We start from the raw sequence: 21,208 nt of genomic DNA, 5'->3' as shown, positions 1-21,208 counted from the left end.
TTTAAAGTTATTATTAGATATTGGCTGTGTATTATACTGTGCTGTACATTACATCATAGTATTTTTATTTTACAATGTACCTAGTAGTTTGTACCTCTATTTTTTTTTCATTTAAAATAAGACTAGTTATTAAAAATCCACATCCAGTTTTCTGAACTTTAAAAAGGAGACACATTTTCAGATTGATTTTATATAGAAGTGTGTGGTTACTCTCCATTATTAGCATTGGTTTCTTCATTAGTTTCCCAGCATAATCTGATCAGTCTTGTATTTATTTAATCCTATTTCTTTTTTTACTGACTGGTTACCAAAGAAATTTGAAGGGGTGGTAGGTAAGTAATCATTAGTTTTAGTGACATTTTTCTGGCCTCACTGAACAATTTAGAACAATTTACATTTTTTGATAAGTGACTGCAGGTTACTGGAATTTAAGCAACTATATTTGAAGAGAAAGTCTTTGCACAAGTGAGAAAGATATTTTGTCCTTGAATGTGAGAAAATCACTTGTTTGATTAACAAGTACAATGTTGAGAATTTCCTCCATAATGCTTATTATTTCCATAATCCAGTTACTTTAAAAGAAAGACTGAGGGTTGGTTTTTTTTTTTTTTTTTTGGCCTTTAGATTTATTTTTTGAGAAGAAAAACAGCCTTTTTTAAAAAACACACATTATCAGAGAATAATGTGCTTGTCTCATAAATTTTGTGGAAATAGGAGCCTTCAGACTTAAAAGCACTAGAGTTGAAAGAGACAATTAGCCTTTAAAAATTTTTTTACCAGGAATCTACCTAAATTGTACTACATGTTTTCCTATTAAGCTGTTACTTAGGGACTTCCTGTTTGTCCCTATACCACATGATTCCACATTATTGTTATGGGTGGTTCTGACTATCAGCTGTTTCTCCTCTAGGTATCAGCTTTGAGCAGCCCCCTTTCCTTTCTAGTATAATCGCTTTGAAGTCATTCAGAGAAAATCTCTATATAACTTAACTCTTCTCATATTTTATTTATCCTTCCATCTTAAAAGTTGAAGGACTAATGAACCAAGAATTAAAATACCTAGATTCTTATTCTTTCTCAGTTGCAATCTTTGTGAACTTGGGCAGGTAATCACATCAGAACCTCAGTTTCCTCATTTGGCAAGTTATTTGTCAGAATAACTAAGTTGATGGTGTGCTGTCACATGCTACATGTTGCAGCAGCCAGGTTACAGACCTAGTCCCAGTGGCATGGTTCACAAGGGCAGAGTGGCCTGACCCACAGACTCACTGGACTGCAAAGCCCACTTCCTTCCCATCCAACTGCTCTGCCTGTGGCACCACCTGCTTGGCCTATTTTACAGTAGAAAGATGCAACTCAAGTAATATAACGCAGACAAAAACATTTTGCAACCTGTAAAGAGCTGAATACGTATGAGCTATTTTTATTCCTCACAACTTTCTCCAAGAGCTGACCTTTCTGTAACTGCTCTGAAGTTTTATGATAGTTACTTTCTTTGTGGTTCAGAGGTTTAAAAAATATGTTTTCTGGAATGACAAGTGTTCCAGAATGCTAAATAGTTATATCATATAGTAGTTGGTGTTTCTCTTTCCACTTTCTAACTTCATTTTGGGGAATGAATTGAAACACTTTCCAGAATACTATGAATAATAACCAAGTTTTAAATATGTGATTTCCACACAACCATTTTTAGTAGAGAAGTAAAACGTATATGAACTGATGAGACTTTTTAATAGAGAAGTAAAAGTATATGAATAATCTGGATAAAGACATACTGTTTATTTTCTGTTAATAAAGTCTCCTTGAGAAATAAATTAATAGAATAACTTGTATTTTTTCATCATTTTACAAGGGAAATAAAAATTTAAAAATTTTGGTCAGGCTGTATACTATCTGAAACTCATGCCCTTTAAGCGATGCATAGGCTATTTTAGGTAGATACATTTTGTTGTAGTCATTTCATAAGATTAGAAAAATATTGTTTTCCTCGTAGTTCTTCTTCCAGAAAAGGTACAGTGTAGTGCTGAGTAATAAGAGATGTTCTTCAGAATAGGGGTTGTTTCTTGATATTTCTTTGAAATTAGGGAGAGATTTTTAAGTATAGGAGTGAATCCAGAGCTGGAAATTTTTTGCCTGATGTTGATTAGGGATGCAAAGGTAACAGCTAGAAAGAAGTTCTTGGGCTAAGGATCATTCTGCCTCTGTGTTATAACAGCAAGGTGATGCATTTGTTAAAAAGCCACAGCTACACACAGGAGGAGAACACAATCTACTTTAGGGATCCTTTGTACTGGGTAGTCAGTCTCTGAGTAACCTTTGTTTTTTTTCTTGTGGGAGTATTTAAGCATTTAAACAACCAGGAAGGTAGATGAAATCTAACTAAAGTCAACTGATATAAAACAGTACTTTAGTTGTGTGGCTTTCTTTTTTTTTTTTTTTTTTTGCCTTCTTATATCATCTTATTGATTAAATTAATTATCATATTTGGAGCCAAATACATGATTACTGGTTTTACTAGGACTGGTTGTGTCAGCATTTGAACTTTCTGATAACCATGAGGAGATACTACCATATTTCCTGGGGTAGTACCTTTCAGATTTGGGTTTACAACTAGAGAATATTTTCAGAACATTACTGCAGGTTAATTGCATCAAAGTAAAATTTGCTATCAATTAATACTAATGTCTAACAACTATAGAGGAATCTTTTTGGTCCTCAAGGATCTTTGCATTTCTAAATTTCCTTCTAGTTTTTTCCTTTCCTTATACACTTTTTAAAAAAATTTTTTAACATCTTTATTGGAGTATAATTGCTTTACAATGGTGTGTTAGTTTCTGCTTTATAACAAAGTGAATCAGTTATACATATACATATGTTCCCATATCTCTTCCCTCTTGCGTCTCCCTCCCTCCCACTCCTTATACACTTTAAATATTGTTTTAAATGAACCTAATTGTATAAAAGAGCCAAACTTTTACAGAACAACATAGACATAAATATTAAAAAATCAGTTTAAAAGATGTAGGAATTTTGGATTTCGAAAGAGAGGTTATTTTTTCCCTCTGAAAGTAGTGTTAAAATGAAAGAAGATAGAATACCTTAACATGTTATCTTCATATATGAGTAAAGAAAAAGTAGTCTTAAAAGTGCTAGTTACTATTTTCCTAAGAATTAGAGCATTTATTAGTTCTTATGGTGAAGTGCTTCTTTTACAATATTGCAGATAAATAAAATTTGCCACTAAAATCCTGGAAATGCTAGTTCTTGATGAATTTTGGTTTATGGATTTATTTTTGATCAGATATTCCTGACATCTTATTTTTATATATTTCAGGGAACTCGAGGTCATATCAGCAATGGGTGCATACAGTCAAGGTAATAATAAACCGTCACAGTTTCTTTTTTTTTCTTTCACTCTAACATATATGGGAAAGTGTTCAGTTCAAGTATACTGTTTATGTTTATGCTGTTTATTGGCAATATTCGAAATGTTTCTATGTTTTCTCACACTTTAAATATTTTTATTTTATGCTTATGGTTTGTTGCTACTTATAAAGAAAATTTTTAAATAGAAAGCTTTTGTCTTTCCGTTTTCAAAATAAATGGCTTGATTTGGAAAGCAAGATTTTACTGTCACCTTATAATATATTCCAGAAGAAGGAGTTAGGCAGAGTGGTAGGATTTGATGGGAGTTTTATTATTGCTGGTAATGTGCTTTTGTTAATATGATTATTTAAAATATAAAACTCTCTGTCACAGATTGAGACCTTACTACAAAAGAGAGAAACAGATGATTGTAGTTCTTTTTTATTAAACTTTAAATATATACTGGTCATATTGCCCAAGTCTGCCTAAACTGCAAAGACGAAGGGATTTTATTATGCCAATTAAAAGAACAGAGTAGAATGTTTACATTTTGTGTGAAATTACTATAGCGTATATAAAAGCTTGAAAACATCCAACATGAAATAATTTTGTAGGTCTTTCTTTAAGCTGTGAGTAAAGCTCTTTTTCTATACTATTAATAATGCTTTGTTTTCAGGACAATCTGGCCAAAAATTTTTAGGACTGTGTTTCTGTTTTTCCTTTGCAGAAAGGAGGTGCACTACTCAACACAGCAATGACCAAAGCAACCCCCGCTGTGCGAACAGCATATAAATTTGTAAGTTCTCTTTGGTGTTTTAAAAGTTCTACTGGTAAAATTTTATAACATTTTCCTAGATGATAAACATGTAAATCCAAAATCTTTTCTATTCTCCTTTAAATAAGCTTTTAAAAAAATTTAGAGTTAATATCGACTGAAGCAAACTCAGTTATTAAAATTGTATCATTGTCCAGACAGGATATTTCCTCTGTATAATCTAAAAACGGCTCTTCATTTTATTTCAAAGCTATCAGCAAAATTGTGCCCTCAAATCGAAACAGTCCATGATGAAGAGCCATTTTTAAAGATTTGATTCTTTCATTTAACAACATATTTTAAATTCTCATTGTGCACTTGAGGCTTAAGTAGAAAAACATTTTTAAAAATATGGCAAGTTCTCTTCCCTCAAAGATACTTTGACTCTCCAAAATTAGAATTCTTCAGTGATACCCCATGGCTTGTAGTAAAATAATAATGATGATACCAGTAGCAGCCACGATAAGTAAATAATTAACAACCTAAAAATCTCTTTGCTGTGATAACTGAGACCCTCCAGGAGCCGGCCCCTCCTGCGTCCCGTCTCGTCTCCCCGAACCCCCAGCCTTGGTGTTTCCAGACCCTGAGCTCTGCTCATTTCGTGAATGCAGGGCTCTCTCTTCTGCCTCTTGATTCTTCACAGGCCGTTCCTGCTGCTTTGGGACGTCCTTTTCTTGGCTTCTATCCACCTACTAAATTCATCCTATAGACGTAGTTCAGACATTAGTTCCCCTCAAAAAAAAAGTCCCAGCGCCACACAAAAAGCGTTTATATAGCTCTTCTGTGCTTCCACAGGACCTGTGGACAGACCTCTGCTTCAACACTTGTGTCTGTGCACCTGGTATCTATACAGGAGACCTGCAGGAGCTGGTGGATTGGCACTCAGCAAGGCTTTCTTTGAAAATTCAATAGGTCATATATATAGTCTGTATTTCCAAAAATATTCTGGGCATTAGTTTTGATTTTATAAGAATTTATCTTCACATGCTTTCTCAGTAATGAATCGATGTGATTGAATTAATGATAGAATAATATGTTTTGATAACTTTAGAACTTACACTCTTTCCCTGACTTACAGTTTTGATATATATGTAGCCACCATTTCTGTTTAAAAAAATCTGTTTCAAAGGTTATGTTTTATAGTAGCGAGGCTAATCTACAGAGTGGATTCAAAGATACGGAACCAAATCTCTGAACTATCTGAAGCCTTATCAGGAAGTAAAAGTAAGAAGAGGTGACGTTTTGTCTTAGAAGTGTCAGCCTCTGCCTTTGTTCAAAGCCTTGCTAGGAAAGCTCTCTGAGTAGATCGCCTTCTCACTCTAATTAATACTGGTGGTTTGATCTATATACAGTTTTTGAAGAGATGTTAATTTTTCACAATGAAATAGCACATAGCTGCCATGTAAAAAAAATCGAACTAATGTTGAGCCTCGTTTTCCACATTTAAGATTCTAAAAAGGTGTCACAGTCAAGTACCCTTCATTTTGATTCCTGAGAGAATGCTCAACATTTTCCTTCAGGCTTGGAGAGGTTAGATTTTAGTTTTGCTAAATACGTGTTCTTCTCCTTAATTTCACTCATATCTTCCATAAAAGCACAGAGATAGAGCAGACATGTTCAAAACCCCATTTGTTATTTAAATTTGTATCCTTCTAACCAGTATTTTATTTTGAACCCTGCTCAGCAGAACAGTAAAATATTTCAAAAATTTAAAATTCTGCTCTTTGGAAGATTATTCCCTAAATTAATTTCAGGCGAATTAGAGTATTTAGAATATACTTAATCACTTTTAACATTTGTCTTGTGATCAGGTTGAACATGAATCAAGAGGTTTGGGGCAAGTAGATAAGTCAATCTGTGACCTTCATGGTTGTACCTAAAACTCTTCTTTCTAGACTGCTCATATTCTGAAATATGAACTCTGAAATTCCTCCTTTGACCACGGATTGCTATGAACAAAATTCCCAATTTCTCTTGTATGGTATAACAGGGTTTACTTACCTTGAAGTTCTGTAGATAATACATTTTTAAAAACCCTGGGAACCATGTTTTTAACTGTTTTATGCATTCAGCAAATCACTGTCATGACCTAGGCTTTGTACTGGTTATTGGAGCAGGGCAGGCACTGTGAGTAAGAGAGGGGCTGTCCCTGCTTTTATATTTGTATTGCTGTGTGACTCTCGGTGCTTTGGACGCACTGCAGAGGTACCGAATATGTATTCATTGAAGGAAATAATGATTTTGTCCTATACTTAGAACATTTTTCTGTCTTTTGTTTTTCCATGCTAATAAGGAGCCATAAAGAAAACTCGAGTGGACATACGTATCTTCTTACACATCTAAAAATAACAGCAAAGTGAATACATATTTGATTTGGCTAAAAGATTTTCTGAGTCAACTTTCTTGTTAGATCTTTGCATTCTAAATTATTAGCCAAAGCCGTATGTGCTGGGTGCTTTTCTGCAGAGAATACTTGTTTGTTGATAAGTTTCCACTTGATAAATTGAAAAGGATAGAGAGATCCTGTATCCCACCTTCCGGAGGGTCTGAAAAAGGTCAGTGAGGGGGAGGTGGACAGCAGGCGTGTGAGTGAATCAGCACAAGGATGGCTGACCATGACTGACACCTCACTCAGCTCTGTGCATTAGAAGCATCTGAACGATGAGTGTGAATCAGATGGGTTTTGAAAGAATAGAGGATATTTAGGCAAACTAGAATATAGTCCAAATGTGAGTAAAGATAGGTGCAAATTTGAGGAGATTAGAACAGGAACATTTTTGAGGGGGGTAATTATGCATTTTTACCTAACGGGAATGTAGGCATTAATCTAGGACCCTTGAAATAGATGCAGTGGCTTTACCACTAAAATAATGCATGCAAAAATGCTCTATTGATTCTAAAGAACCATGGAAATATAATTTAGTGTTATGTGGCTTTTTAGATAATCTTTTAGATTATCTTTTGCCTCATTTACAATAACGAAATCTTTGTTTTGGTTTTGCCTCATTTACAATAACGAAGTAACTGTTTAGTTCAGTTCAGAACATTTCTTGAGCAGTTACTGTATGCCAGATGCTTGCTGAGTACTTCGGATATTAACAGGCCCCTCTTCCCCTCCGTGAGCTTGGGAAGACCCTTCCTGGAAGTAACTTGGCTTCATCCGCATGACCTGAGTCTGTAGAATAAGACTCACAGTGCCATTTCTTTCGTGAGGCTTAGATTCGGTGGATGTATTTTAAAAACCTTAGTTTCTCCTTCTTCTTGGGAAGAAGTTGGACTTGGACCTGGATTTGAATCTAGGCTGTGGAGGCTTATACCCTCTGAGTCACTTTCCTTATTTGTAAAGTGTAATAATAATAGTACTAACTCCATAGCGTTGTGATGATTAAACGAGGTAAAGCATGCTCGGTACCCAGCGCACAAACGCCGAGGAAACGCAAAATAAATGTGAATTTCTTTTCACTTCTTCTGTGGGTGGGAATTTCCAGTGGGAATTGAGCTTTTCTGAAAGCCCCCCCGTGGTCTTCAGTTCACTCACACTGCACGGGAAACACAGCGGGACCTCACGGCCTCCGATGCTGGAGCCAGGTTCCCCTGGAACATGAACAGAGCCTTTAAATTGTTAAATGACTTGTAATTTTTTCCAGGAAAACTGTATATGACATAGACACAACAAGACTCGTGTCTGCCTATAAAAGCACTTTGTAAAGTTGCCTGAGTTTCTTCTTTTTTTTACATCTTTATTGGAGTATAATTGCTTTACAGTGGTGTGTCAGTTTCTGCTTTATAACAGAGTGAATCAGCTATATATATACATATGTTCCCATATCTCTTCCCTCTTGCGTCTCCCTCCCTCCCACCCTCCCTATCCCACCCCTCTAGGTGGTCACAAAGCACCGAGCTGATCTCCCTGTGCTATGCGGCTGCTTCCCACCAGCTATCTATTTTACGCTCGGTAGTGTATATATGTCCATGCCTCTCTCTCACTTTGTCCCAGCTTACCCTTCCCCCTCCCCGTATCCTCAAGTCCATTCTCTAGTAGGTCTGTCTTTATTCCTGTCTTACCCCTAGGTTCTTCATGACATTTTTTTTTCTTAGATTCCGTATATATGTGTTAGCATACGGTATTTGTCTTTCTCTTTCTGACTTACTTCACTCTGTATGACAGACTCTAGGTCCATCCACCTCACTACAAATAACTCAATTTCATTTCTTTTTATGGCTGAGTAATATTCCATTGTATATATGTGCCACATCTTCTTTATCCATTCATCCGATGATGGACACTTAGATTGCCAACAAACACCTGAAAGAATGCTCAACATTATTAATCATTAGAGAAATGTAAATCAAAACTACAATGAGGTATCATCTCACACCGGTCAGAATGGCCATCATCCAAAAATCTAGAAACAATAAATGCTGGGGAGGGTGTGGAGAAAAGGGAACACTCTTGCACTGCTGGTGGGAATGTGAATTGGTACAGCCACTATGGAGAACAGTATGGAGGTTCCCTAAAAAACTACAAATAGAACTACCATATGACCCAGCAATCCCACTACTGGGCATATACCCTGAGAAAAACACAATTCAAAAAGAGTCATGTACCAAAATGTTCATTGCAGCTCTATTTACAATAGCCTGGAGATGGAAACAGCCTGAGTTTCTTAAAGTCCAGACGTTTGCCCAAATAACCTGCTGCTCTGATGTGCTTTCTCTTTTCCTTGCCCATTTGTCAAAGTTTCAGATTATGGCTGGGCGGTAGTCATCTTGCGGCCTCTTGTGTTTTTTAATAGTTTAGGAGGCAGAATAGGCTAACTGCTAGCCTTTGTATGATTCCTATGCAAACAGAGACTAATCATGCTTTCACCACCTCATTTAGGTGTAATAGCGTGTGGTATGTGTCCCTGAAAATAGAGCTTTAGATGATAATTTCTTCTTTCTCTATATAATATGAAGACTTAGTAATTTTCGTTAAATGGGATCTCATGTACTTATTCCTTAAGTGTAATAGAAGCACGCTGAGCCAGACACTGGTGTTATCATTTCCTAGGCAAAGAATCATGCAAAGCAGGGAATAAAGGAAGTGAAGAGTAAGCTGAGACACAAGGTACGTCCTGTGCTGCTTTTCATTCTACCTTGATTCTTGTGTTAGTTTGAAGCTTATGCCTTAACAAATCACACGAGATTTATGTTTCTAATGACTTTTGAAATATGCTTAGCCCTTTGTTCAAGAATGTATTTTTCATAACAAGCCCTCTGGCAACTATCTGCCATTCTCTATGCACCCCCTGAATAATCTCTTTATTGTCTGCGTATTTTATCACAGAGCGACCAAGATCTTCAAAGGTGCTTTAACAGGATGTATGTTTTCATAAAGTTGATTGCCTTGATATCACAATTGAAATTCTTGCTTCAAGCTGAGAATTTTTTTTTTTTTTAAAAGATGATCTTTGGTGCAGAATTAAGGCAGGAATGCCATCGTTTGGCTTTATAGGATCTTTCCAACAGTAGCTACTTTAAATTGAAGAATGTTCTTAATTTACAAAGGTGTATTTGAATCTGTGAATATTGCATATATGTGAATAGTTACGTTTATGTATATGTGTGTTTGATTTGATTACATATAATATCTTGGCAGATTTTATCAGTTGTTGTGTTTTGAATTTCTGCCTCTGGAGGGAAGAGACTACTTAAAACTTTCATTGTAGTAATGGAGAGTGAGCGATCTTCGTATAAATTTTATTGAAATTGTTCAAAAGAGTCAGACTGTTTTGGAATTTATTAATTCATAATATAGAAAAATGCATTTTCTTCCTAAATAGGTTTTTTTAAACTTATACCCCAAGTGTTATTTTGTTACTTGCATCTGTATTGGATACTTTATCTATTAAGCAAAAAAGTTTAGTAATAAAATGAGTATTTTAGAATAACCACTTGTATGCTTCTTCACGTGTAGGAAAATGAGGACGATTATGGGACTTGTTCTGGTTCTGTACAATATACGCCCGTCTACACGCTACGCAGTGAAAAGGGAAGAAACCTAGCAAGGCGTAAGCTTGCCCAGGTGAGGTTGTTTACCCTCCCATCTCCCAGATTCTGAAGTCACGCAATTCCAATCAATTCTTCAGGAAAATTTGGAACCCATTGATTTTTTCTATCATATGGTGAGAGAAACCCTGCGTTGACGGTCAAGGAGGTGAGTAGGTGGCGTCTGGGCCACGTAAGAGGGTCCTGGGAGCCCAGGGTCCAGGTCCCAGTCTGTACACACATCACTGGGTCGTGTCCTCCTGGTGAGTGGAGAGAGACAGGGCAGTGTGTGGTGGCCCGGGACTCGGGGTAGCTTATTGATGGCTTCCTTTACTGCAAAGGTAAGATGAAACTCATACGTGGGGATTTGACTGCTAAAGTAATCTGTAGAAATTAGAATACGAAGTAATGTATGTCTGTCTTTTTCTAAAGTTAGATATTTTATTTGCTCTCAATAGTTAAAGCTTCTGCTTCTATCTAATGCTACTTAAAATATTGTCCTAAAGTAGGAAAGGGTTCAGGATCATAGCTGTATGTGTCTCTGATTTTGCATCATAAGTGCGTTGCTGCTTGTTTCAAGGAAGCAAAATTTGCATACGCCAAATCATACTTTAAGTGGTCTTAGAAAACTAGCTTTTAAAATGAATTCTCAAGTGGATTATAGTTACGAAACCATGGAACTGGAAGCAGCTGCAAAGCTTCATTTATCACAGTCACCAAAGTTTACAGTTGAGGAAGTTGGTAGCCAAATGGTCCCATCACTTACCTGAAGTCCTGTAACTAGTTAGTGGCAGGGCTGGACGAGAGCCCACCTCTGGTGCTCAGGTAGCTCCCTGGATGTGCAGACACTCAGTGCAGGGCTTTCCTGTGTCTTTAGGAATGGGGAGAGGGCCCTGGAAGCGGTGCTAAAACCTCAGCCTTTGTAAAGAAGACCCATTCGTTTGGTTGTTCAACAGCTATTACACGTCAGGCACCTTTCTAGGTATTTTGGAAAAACATAAAAAAATCTCTGCTTCAGGGGACTGTTTTTATAACATACAAAGTGCCTTCTCTATGATTTATCCATTTGTTAAGCTTACGTTTTCATACATTAGTATTGCGTAACTGCAGCATATTGGTCATGAATGCTAGTTGCATGACCTGAATTATTTCAATGAAATAATTATTCCACAAGGGTAGGAAACTTTTCTGGCTACCACCATTAACTGGAAAACATTCATTAACTTGTAAATTCGTGATGGATTTGCAATCAATTTCTTAATTTTTCTCCTTAGATTATATTAGATTAGATTTTAGGTTATCATGATAAATAGATTTTTATGTGAAAGAAATGTGGGAGTCTTTGTTACCTGCAGGATGCTTTAAGATAAAAAGCAAACACTTAAATTGGAGAAATCCCTGTTCTAAATGTCAGTTTTAAATTAAGGAAATTATTTTTCTCTCCTCATATTTAAAATTTTAAATCTGCCTTTTCTTTAACGTGGCACAATATTTTTATGATAATTTAATTATAAAATACATTACTGATTTCTGTTTTTGTTTGTTTTCTTTGAATTCCTAGAGACACAGTTTCTGATAGAGAAAATTATATTAGGTAATAGAAAACCTTACAGGATAATAGGTTACATTCATCACATACTTACCCTGAATCTTCATGGCTATCATTTGCTGTAATACCATTCGTGTAGTTGTCTGCATTCATTAGTTAGCATTTTATGGTTTTCAGGTGGACATGACATGACTTTAACAAGAATTAAAAGAAGTAGGGCTTATTCTTTTGAGAATTATTATTTTCCTACTCGGTATATAGGAATTTGTTAAACCAACATATTTAGATTTATCGTGCAGATGCTGACAATGTCTGCGTAACAGTCTTTGCAAGTGATAAATACCTGAGTTTCAGGCAATGTGTATACCCAGAATATGTTTCTTTGTATACATCTGTCCCATTATGTAAATAGGTACATACATCTGCGTATATGTATTTTAACAGCTAAATTTTTTGAGTTTATATTTCCAACCGTTTGCAACCCAGTATTTATTGTAATTTAACTTTTTGCTTTTGCTTGTATTTCTTCTATAATTGAAATTTGATAGCTTTAGATTCACATAGACACTAACCAAAGAGGTAAATTTGGGGCCCTTTGGCAATTCTTTTCCTTGCTGCTTTCCACCCTTACTTTTTTTCCCCATAGCTGCCAGAATGCATGTTTTCTTGCAATACTAATTTTACTTCTTTGAGCTGAAAGTTACAGGGCTCTGAAATGATAGCCAACTTGTGGTCAGCAGCTTATTTATAAAAGCAGACCATGGTACATTCAAATTGAAATTGTCATCTAATTCCAGATCTGAATTATTTCTTTAATTTCGTAGTGTTAGCAAACACATACACGTGAAATACGACAACAGCAGGACATTTATTACGAGGATTTAGGTGTTCCTGCCTCCATGTGCTGGGGGGATTGGGACTGGAAAATGGGAAAAGCAGTCGGGGGAGAGTATCGACCCCACCATCTTCTCTGTCTGTCTCACCTGGTCTGTTCTCTCTGCGTGTTTGTTCACTGTGCATTCTGTAGATCGGCTTTCTCAGCTCCTCTGTCCCTTCGGTGAGCTTGCAGGCCCTCAGTTCAAACAACTGCTAGAAATGCACCACATATACCTATGGCCACTCTTTTCTTTGGATTCCTGTCCCATATAGGCCATTACAGAGTATTGAGTAGAGTTCCCTGTGCTACACAGTAAGTCCTTATTAGTTATCTATTTTACGTAGAGTAGTGTGTATATGTCAGTCCCACCTGAAACTAACACAACATTGTAAATCAACTGTACTCCAAAAAAAAATTTTTTTTATTTAAATTTAAAGAAAAGAGAGAAATTGACCACAATTCCCAAATCCAGTTTCTTAAGGAAGGACGTAATCAGCCCACGTGGATCGGGCTTCAATCCTTGGCTCCGTCAACTCTAGCCGGAGAGGCCGGGAGAGGACCACGTTACGACAGACACTGGGACGGTGGTGGGTGCGAACAGGGAAAGCAGTTCTCAGAGTAGGGGTTTTAAGGGGTGTGACGGTATCTCAGAGGATTTCTCTGTTTCTAATTGCCTTATAACACTATTTGCCAAGAAGTCATCTTTGCAAAAGAAAAGAAAAATCTGTGTTTTTGAGTGGTTAGAGGCTGGATCTTTGTCCCACAAATCTGAAGCTTGGTAAGTTTAAGGTCAGCCTCCCCTGATGGGCTGCTGTGGCCTCCGTTCTCGCGGGAGAGATGAGCCACTTACGCCAACAAAAGGACCTCAGCAGAAATAAGCTTCAGATGCAATATTTGCACTTTGGGCAAAGAGATCAAGAGGGATCAGGCATAGTCTACTGCCTTTTCTTTGTGGTCTGGTATTGAGAAGCTTCCTTGGTTCACTTTTTGGAGATAATCCAATCTCATTGATTTAATCAAAATAAGATCCAGTATCCTGTGGAGCAGACAAAGTTGATGCTAGAACCATGTGCGTGTTGTTCTATGGTGATTCCCAAATCAGTATGTTCTCTCACTCCTATCTCCACAAGTTGTAATAATATTAGGATCTGAGCACATTAAGATTTTCAATTAAATATGGAAGCAATTCTGGGAGTAGTTGGGTGCGGTTAAAGAAAGAACCTAGATATCAATAAATACGTCAGAGACACTGATGTTTATTTGTTTATATTCTACCTATTTCCAAAAATAAATTGATACCTTACAAAGAATCATAGAATAAAGAATTAAAATTCATTTGATTTAGGGAAGATTCACGGCAGAGAGAAAGTAAGTGTAGTAAGAACCTAAGGCCCCGTCCCGTGCTTAGCAGCCAAAATGAAAAAGCGCAGCTACCATGATTCCTAATGCAGAGATTTAGAAAGCTGTTCAGGAGATTCATCACCATCTCAGGACATGGGGCTGGCTGCACACGGTCCCGAGGAGGTACCTGGCAAGGATCCCTGTGTCAGGAGACGGAAGGTCGGTTTTCTTTATTTGGTCTCTCCCATGCAGTCTCATGATGTGAAGCGCTCAGGCTCATCAGAACCTTCCTCAGAGCCCCCTCAGCTTCCTCGCTGTGGCCTCAGCTTTCACATGAGTGTTGAACTGCTTAAAAAGATGCAAAGGTTACAAGCAGAAATAAGCCTAGAATACACTCTTTCCTTCGTTCTATAGCATCTCTCTCGTGTCAGTACTGGCTTCTCCGGAAGCAACCATGTCCTGGGCCGCATCTTATATTTGATGGTTCACGTGACCAGATTCTTTTTTTTTTTTTTTTTTTTTTTTTTTTGCGGTACGCGGGCCTCTCACTGTTGTGGCCTCTCCCATTGCAGAGCACAGGCTCCGGATGCACAGGCTCAGTGGCCATGGCTCACGGGCCCAGCCGCTCCGCGGCATGTGGGATCTTCCCGGACCGGGGCACGAACCCGCGTCCCCTGCATCGGCAAGCGGACTCTCAACCACTGCACCACCAGGGAAGCCCCAGATTCTCTTAAAAGACTTGCTTGGTGGTAAATTCAGTTACTTGAAAGCAAGATTCTGTAGATACCTATGGGATTTGGTGATCCAGATAGTTTTGATGTTCTTACTACTGTTTTCTAAACCTCAATTGTGATAGAGTTGAGATAACATTAAAGTGCACTGGAGCAGCCTTGGAAAACACAAGGAAAAGAGACAGTTCCTTGATTAGCAGTCTGTGTGTGTTTGTGCATACTACAGGATTAATTTAAAACTCCCAACAATCCAAGCAGAGTGGGAACTGTCACCCCCATTTTTTCAGATTTAGAAATGGGGGAGCAGAGGGGTTAAGAAATGTGCCCAACGTTCTACAGTAAAAATAGCAGAGTAGGGGTTGAAAAGCAGACAGACGGACTGATTCTGGAACGTTAAGTCCCTGGCCACTGCTCTCATGCTTTGCTTTGAGAAGGGTGCTCGTGGAGGAGGGGCTGTTAGAGGCAGGGGTATGGACTTTACAGCCAGAGAGTGTTGACTTGGAGGAGGCTGCTGGCATCGAGCATGAAGCCAAACACACCATCACTAAGCCTTAATTTCTACATTTGTGAAACGGTAGGAACAGTCCATGTCATCTTCCGAGGACGCTGTAGGCATTATAGATCATGTATGTAAAGCACCTGCCACACAGTAGGCACTAAGTAGTTGGCCGCTGTCCATTTATACATAAACACATATCTTGAGCTTCAGGTCTTTTATAGCAGTGGCACCATCTGACCTTCTCTGTTCTCTCTTTCCAGAGTCACTAACAATCCTGTAGTCACTGAAGCATTGGGGACCCTAAAATTATCTGTCTTCATTCTAAGTAGGGATACCTTTAGATCTCAGTTTATGATTTGGAAAGAAATATACAACTTTCTGTTTTCAACCAAGAAATCTCTTGGTTTATAAGCTTATAAGACCTGAAGTATGCCATTTTATTGTCAGATTATCTACATAGAGGATGTGGGCTTGCCTCATCCCATTCCTAACCTGTTTGCTTATCCATTTGAAAAGTCAATTTTGGCTATATAAGAAGAACTGTACATTTCCAGTTTCCCAACTAGATTTGTGTAAAAGAAACACTTTATCTTCATCCATTTTTCGAAAGAGAAAAATGAGACTTTGGTAATTTAAATTCCAAGAGTGTATTTTAAAGTAAAAAAAAATAAAATTTTATAATCTGGGTACTGTAGAAAAGAACAAAAATTGAAATGTGTGGTGTTTTAAGCTTCCATGACTTAGCTTACTTTTGAAATGGATTGTGAATCTATATCTACTCGCAACAAATGGTAATTTGTGTATTGGTCTGCTAATTAGTATGGTTATTTCCCGTTTTGTTGATGAGGCTTAAATAAATGTCAGGGGTATAGCCATGAAGATCTTCCAATTAGGCTTCACATTTGTAAAACCCAACCCTTTTCCCTTTTGTGTGAAGATGACAGTTCCAGCAGCAGCCCCAGCCTAACAGGACTCCAGGGAAAGGTTCCTCCTCTGGTTTTATTGAAAATAGGGCCAGTTGGGTCCAGGGAGAATACCGCCACTGGCCATGGTGCAGAACCGTTTTCATCTTGACTACATACTTACCTTCTTTCATCCATTTTATTTTAGAACAAAACACTGTAGACTCAGTGAGCAATGTCTAGACTAAGTCTGTCATTTAAAATTATGTTTTAAAATATTTGCTTGTAAAAATTTATTGAAACTTTCTAAGAATGAGAAATAACTTTACTATGCAAAATTTATATGAACCTAAGATACTGCTCCATATTTAATAATAATAGCCTTTCTTAACTTACTCTGGTAATCGTAATGTGTGCTGTGTGTCTGTGTGTCTCACAGGCTCACACACACACAACTAGACCAGTGAATGGCAAGCAAGTGTGTCGCTGTATTACAAGTCAACCTTAACAGATGGATGGCCCTAAGCAAGCAAAACCACTGCAGCAAAATCGAGTGAAAGTGGAGGATTGAAGCTTTTTGTTGTTAAGCCCCATTAAAACCCTGGCACACGTATCACTCTTAACTATTGCATGTCTGGGGCAAGTAGCAATCCACTCAGGTTTATTTTCAACCTGTCTAATTAATTATGTAAAAGCTGCATGAGAAAATATGAATGGAAGGTTATTTTTGCGTTTGTACTATAATATAAAGGGTGTGACTGCTGACAAATGCCCTCACTTGGAATGTAGTCAAGACTTTAACCCAAATACAGTGTTTACAAATAGAAATATGCTCAACAGCCATAATGCCTCCTAATAAGATGAGGTACTATTAAACTAGTGGCCATTTATTGTTTTTCAAATTACATTCACATGTAGACTAAGAGTCCGAGATATGAATAGTTCTTTAGAGTGAAGAAATAAGGACAAAGTTTATGCCATAAAATATGATATATGTGATTTTTCCATTTTTTACCCATAGTACAAGGTGATAATGTACACTTCAAATGAAACTGTATTTTTGAGTCCTTATGTATTTATTGGTTTATAAATCATCCTAATGGATTTGGAATATAGCACAGCATCAATGAGCTCATTTTATAATTGATGAGTAATGGAATTTCATCTTCTAAAAATGTGCTTAGAAGTTGTATATGCCTTTTTTGGCATGTGGAGACTTGCAGGTAAGGCATTTGAAAGCCACATTTCAGTTGAATGGAAACTTAGATCCCAGTATGTAAGCATGTTTTAAATATGAGATGTCAGATGGTTTACATTTTACACAGAATAAATCTCATATTTTAAAATACTGCCAATGAATTTGTTTCTGTGAAATCTACCAGAAAAGTTAAACATTTAGATTCTCTAAATTGCTTAGTTCCTAAGCATCTAAGTGATGGGATATTCACACCTAGTAGGGTGTGGTTTATGCTATTGTGATTGTGACACACTTTTCTTCATTGGAATTCAGTGGAATCTGGGAGTAAAATGAATGTAATTAAGGACAGTGTTTCTTTCTCAGGTGACAGAATAGATTTCAGAAAATGACATGCTTGTTGAGGTCTTTGAAAAATATAGTCCATTGAATAGCTTTGCTTTATTGGTCAAGAAAGAAATGGCATAGTCATTGGTTTACAGAGGGAAGTAGCCACTTGCTTCTTCTGACCAAGAAAAAAATGACTGTAAACCACAATGAGAAAAATAGTTGTGACCTCAGGGGAAGGGGGAGAAATGAGTTTATGAAGGAGGAGAGCCAGATACTTGGAAAAAATACTTAATATAATATAAATCTTACAAAATAATAAAAATAAGTTTAACCAAATCATGGTAAGCCAAAAAAAGGAGAAACCCTAGTTTTTTATTTTTAGCACTCTGTTTACTTTGGCTCAGTATTGAGAATTCTGTTATTATGATTAAGCTAAAGTGCTGAATTAAAGTGATCAGAAAGTGTAAGTATTAAAGTATAAGAGTTCCAAATGATAACATGTTTTAAAAAATAATTTAAGTAAGTGTGTTTCTATTAAAAGATGCCCACAAAAAGGACTGCCTAAATGAAAACATGGTTTAGCAGTCTGTCCAAAAGCCACTCTTTGATATAGCGTCTATTTAGTCTAATTTACACTAATGCTACTAATTTATAGAATTGATCCTTTCAGTCCAATTTGAAAATATGGGTACCATGTTGTTGTTTTAAAGAAAGTTATTTTTCTCTGTTGAAATAATATTAATTTCCAACATGTCAAATTTGATTATTGTTACATCTGTGCCCTGCCAGCCCTTCTCCCCAACACCCCAGTTATGGATGACAGGGGTGCCCTCTAGTGACCATTAGGTAATATTTTCTTTCCTTGAAAGAATGGTTATGCAAGACAAAATTCATAATTATAAAATTTGCCTTTCTCTTTTAGAAACACAATAGAATACATATTTGAGAAATTTATATTGTCATAAAATTGTTCAAGAACATTGTTCTTTCAAAGAGATAATTCAAGACCAACTCCTTGTTTCAGCAACTGGCCGGGACTTCATTTTTAAAATGAAGAATACCTAGGGTATGATAAAGACTTATGTGAACATGTTCCCTATATTTTATGAGATGTTTTTGGGTTGAAATGTACCTTTTTAATGTTATACTTTTACTCTTCAGATTTATTGCCACAGATGGCTATGTCATTCATCACAAAGTCTTGAAACAAAAACAAAGATACTTAAAATTTCCATTTGGTAAATATATTATTACCATTCTAGACTTTACATCGGTAATTACATCACTAAGATCTTTCTGTTCTGTTTAATTTTGTGAGAGCTTTTTCTCGTTATATCTTTATTTTAAGGGCTTTTGGTGAAAGTAACAACAGCTCTCTATTCCAAAAGTCCCCAAGTTTTCTAGACAAATTTTTATTTTCTCCCAGGCATCCTGGCATACAGAAATGATTACTTTCTTCCTGTTTTGTGTGTAAGAGCTGCTTTTAAGGTTGGTCAGAGGTTAGTGTTAGTGTTGATGAAAGGAAAGGCCAGTCTTGTCTTTGTACGTGTTCCTGCTGCTGTGCGTTAGTGTCCCTGAGAGGGAGAAATTTCCAGGAGTGTAACTAGAGAGTATTATAGAACCTTATTATTATCTGAAGCGGATTTATGTCTGTTACACATGATTATATTTCCTGGTATAGAACATAAAGTAGTAGCATGATGCATAAATATCTTAACAAGGTACAAAATAGGACTACTTTGTGTGCAGCCTTCTCTGGAAGTTCTTCGTGGCTTTTCTAACACTTGAGTCTAATCCTGGTCAGGTTAGTTAACACACATCCCTCACCCCCTATAACTACCACTTACTTATTATAGCGAGAACGTTGAAGACTTACTCTCTCTCTTAGCAAATTAGCAACTCTCAAGTATACGATGCAGTGTTGTTAACTGTAGTCACCATTCTGCACAGTCCCTGAACCTGTTCGTCTGGTAAGGGCAAGTTTGTACCCTTTGACCAGTGTCTCCTCATTTCCCTCACCCCCTAGCCCCTGGCAACCACCAATCTACTTTATGCTTCTCTGAGTTTAGCTTTTTCAGGCTCCACATGTAAATGAGATCATACACTATTTGTGTTTTCCTCTCTGGCTTATTTCACTGAGCATAATACCCTCCAGCTTCATTCATGTTGTCACAAATGGCAGGATTTCTTTCTTTCTATGGCTGAATGGTATTCCTCTGTATAAACATACACCACATTTTCTTTATCCATTCCTGTACACAGGCTGTTTATGTATCTTGGCTGTTGTGAAAAGTGCTGCAGGGATTGTGGGATGCAGATAGCTCTCCGAGACAGTGATTTCATTTCCTTCTGATAATTACCCAGAAGTGGAATTACTGATCATATGGTAGTTCTATTTTTAGTGTTTTGAGGAACCTCCATACTGTTTTCCAGAGTAGCTGCACCAATTTACATTCCCACCAACAGTGCACAAAGGCTCATTTTCTCTACACCCTCTCCAGTATTCCTTCCCTCTTGTCTTTTTGATGATGGCCATTCTAACAGGTGTGAGGTGTTATCTCATTGTGGTTGTGATTGGCATTTTCTTGATGATTAGTGATGTTGAGCACCTTTTCAATGTACTTGATGGTCATCTGTATGTCTTTGGAAAAGTGTCTGTTCAAGTCATTCGCCCACTTTTTAATCAGATAATTATTATTTTTGCTATTGTATGAGTTTCTTATATATTCTATATATTAACCCCCATCCAATATATATGATTTGCAAATATTTTCTTCCATCCCATGAGAATGGGAGAAATTTTCATTTTGTTGATAATTTCTTTTGCTATGCAGAAGCTTTTTAGTTTGATGTAGCCCCATTTGTTGATTTTTGCTTTTGTTGCTTGTGCTTTTGGTGTCATATCCAAAAAAATCATTATCAAGACTGATGACAGGGAGCTTTTTCCCTATGTTTTCTAACATTCTATGAGTTTTACAGTTTCAGGTCTTAAATTTAAGTCCTTATTAACCCATTTTGAGTTAACTTTTATTTGTGATGTAAGGTTAAATTCATGCAATTTCATTCTTTTGCATGTGAATATCCAGTTTTCCAGCATCATTTATTGAATAGACTACCCTTTCACCATTGAGTATTCTTGACTCCCTTGTCAAATCTTACTAGACCATAAGTGCATGGGTTTATTTCTGGGTTTGTGATTCTGTTCCGTTGATCTATGTATATTTCATACCAATAACATACTGTTTTGATTACGATAGCCTTGTAATATAATTTGAAACCAGGAAGTTCAGCTTTGCTCTTTCCAAGACTGATTTGGTTATTTGGGGTCTTCTGTGGTTCCATACAAATTTTAGGATTCCTTTTCCTATTTCTATGAGAAATGCTGTTGGAATTTTCATAGTAATTGCATTGCATCTGTAGCTGGCTTTGGGTCGTATGGACATTTTAACAATATTAACTCTTCGTATCCAGGAACACAGGCTATCTTTCCATTTATTTGTGTCTTCTTCAGTTTCTTTCATCAGTGTCTTAAAAGTTTTTGTTGTATAGATCATTCACTTCCTTGGTTAAATTT

General features: G+C 36.8%; 1 protein-coding gene across 7 annotated transcripts in view; it reads left to right on the top strand.

Moving 5' to 3' along the window:
• Positions 1 to 21,208, top strand: part of DENND1B (DENN domain containing 1B) — a 259,477-nt gene that overhangs the window by 208,215 nt on the left and 30,054 nt on the right. For 6 of the 7 annotated variants that reach the window (XM_033416652.2, XM_033416648.2, XM_033416653.2 and 3 more), the window contains 4 exons: positions 3,335 to 3,375; positions 4,094 to 4,162; positions 9,234 to 9,290; positions 10,140 to 10,247. In XM_033416652.2, the coding sequence (XP_033272543.1) occupies positions 3,335 to 3,375; positions 4,094 to 4,162; positions 9,234 to 9,290; positions 10,140 to 10,247 (275 nt within the window). The remainder of the gene's footprint in view (positions 1 to 3,334; positions 3,376 to 4,093; positions 4,163 to 9,233; positions 9,291 to 10,139; positions 10,248 to 21,208) is intronic. The other variant, XM_049708637.1, reaches the window with a different exon arrangement.

This window comes from Orcinus orca, chromosome 1 (genome assembly GCF_937001465.1).
Source record: "Orcinus orca chromosome 1, mOrcOrc1.1, whole genome shotgun sequence".
Lineage (NCBI taxonomy): Eukaryota > Metazoa > Chordata > Mammalia > Artiodactyla > Delphinidae > Orcinus > Orcinus orca.
This window is presented reverse-complemented; position numbering and strand designations above follow the sequence as displayed.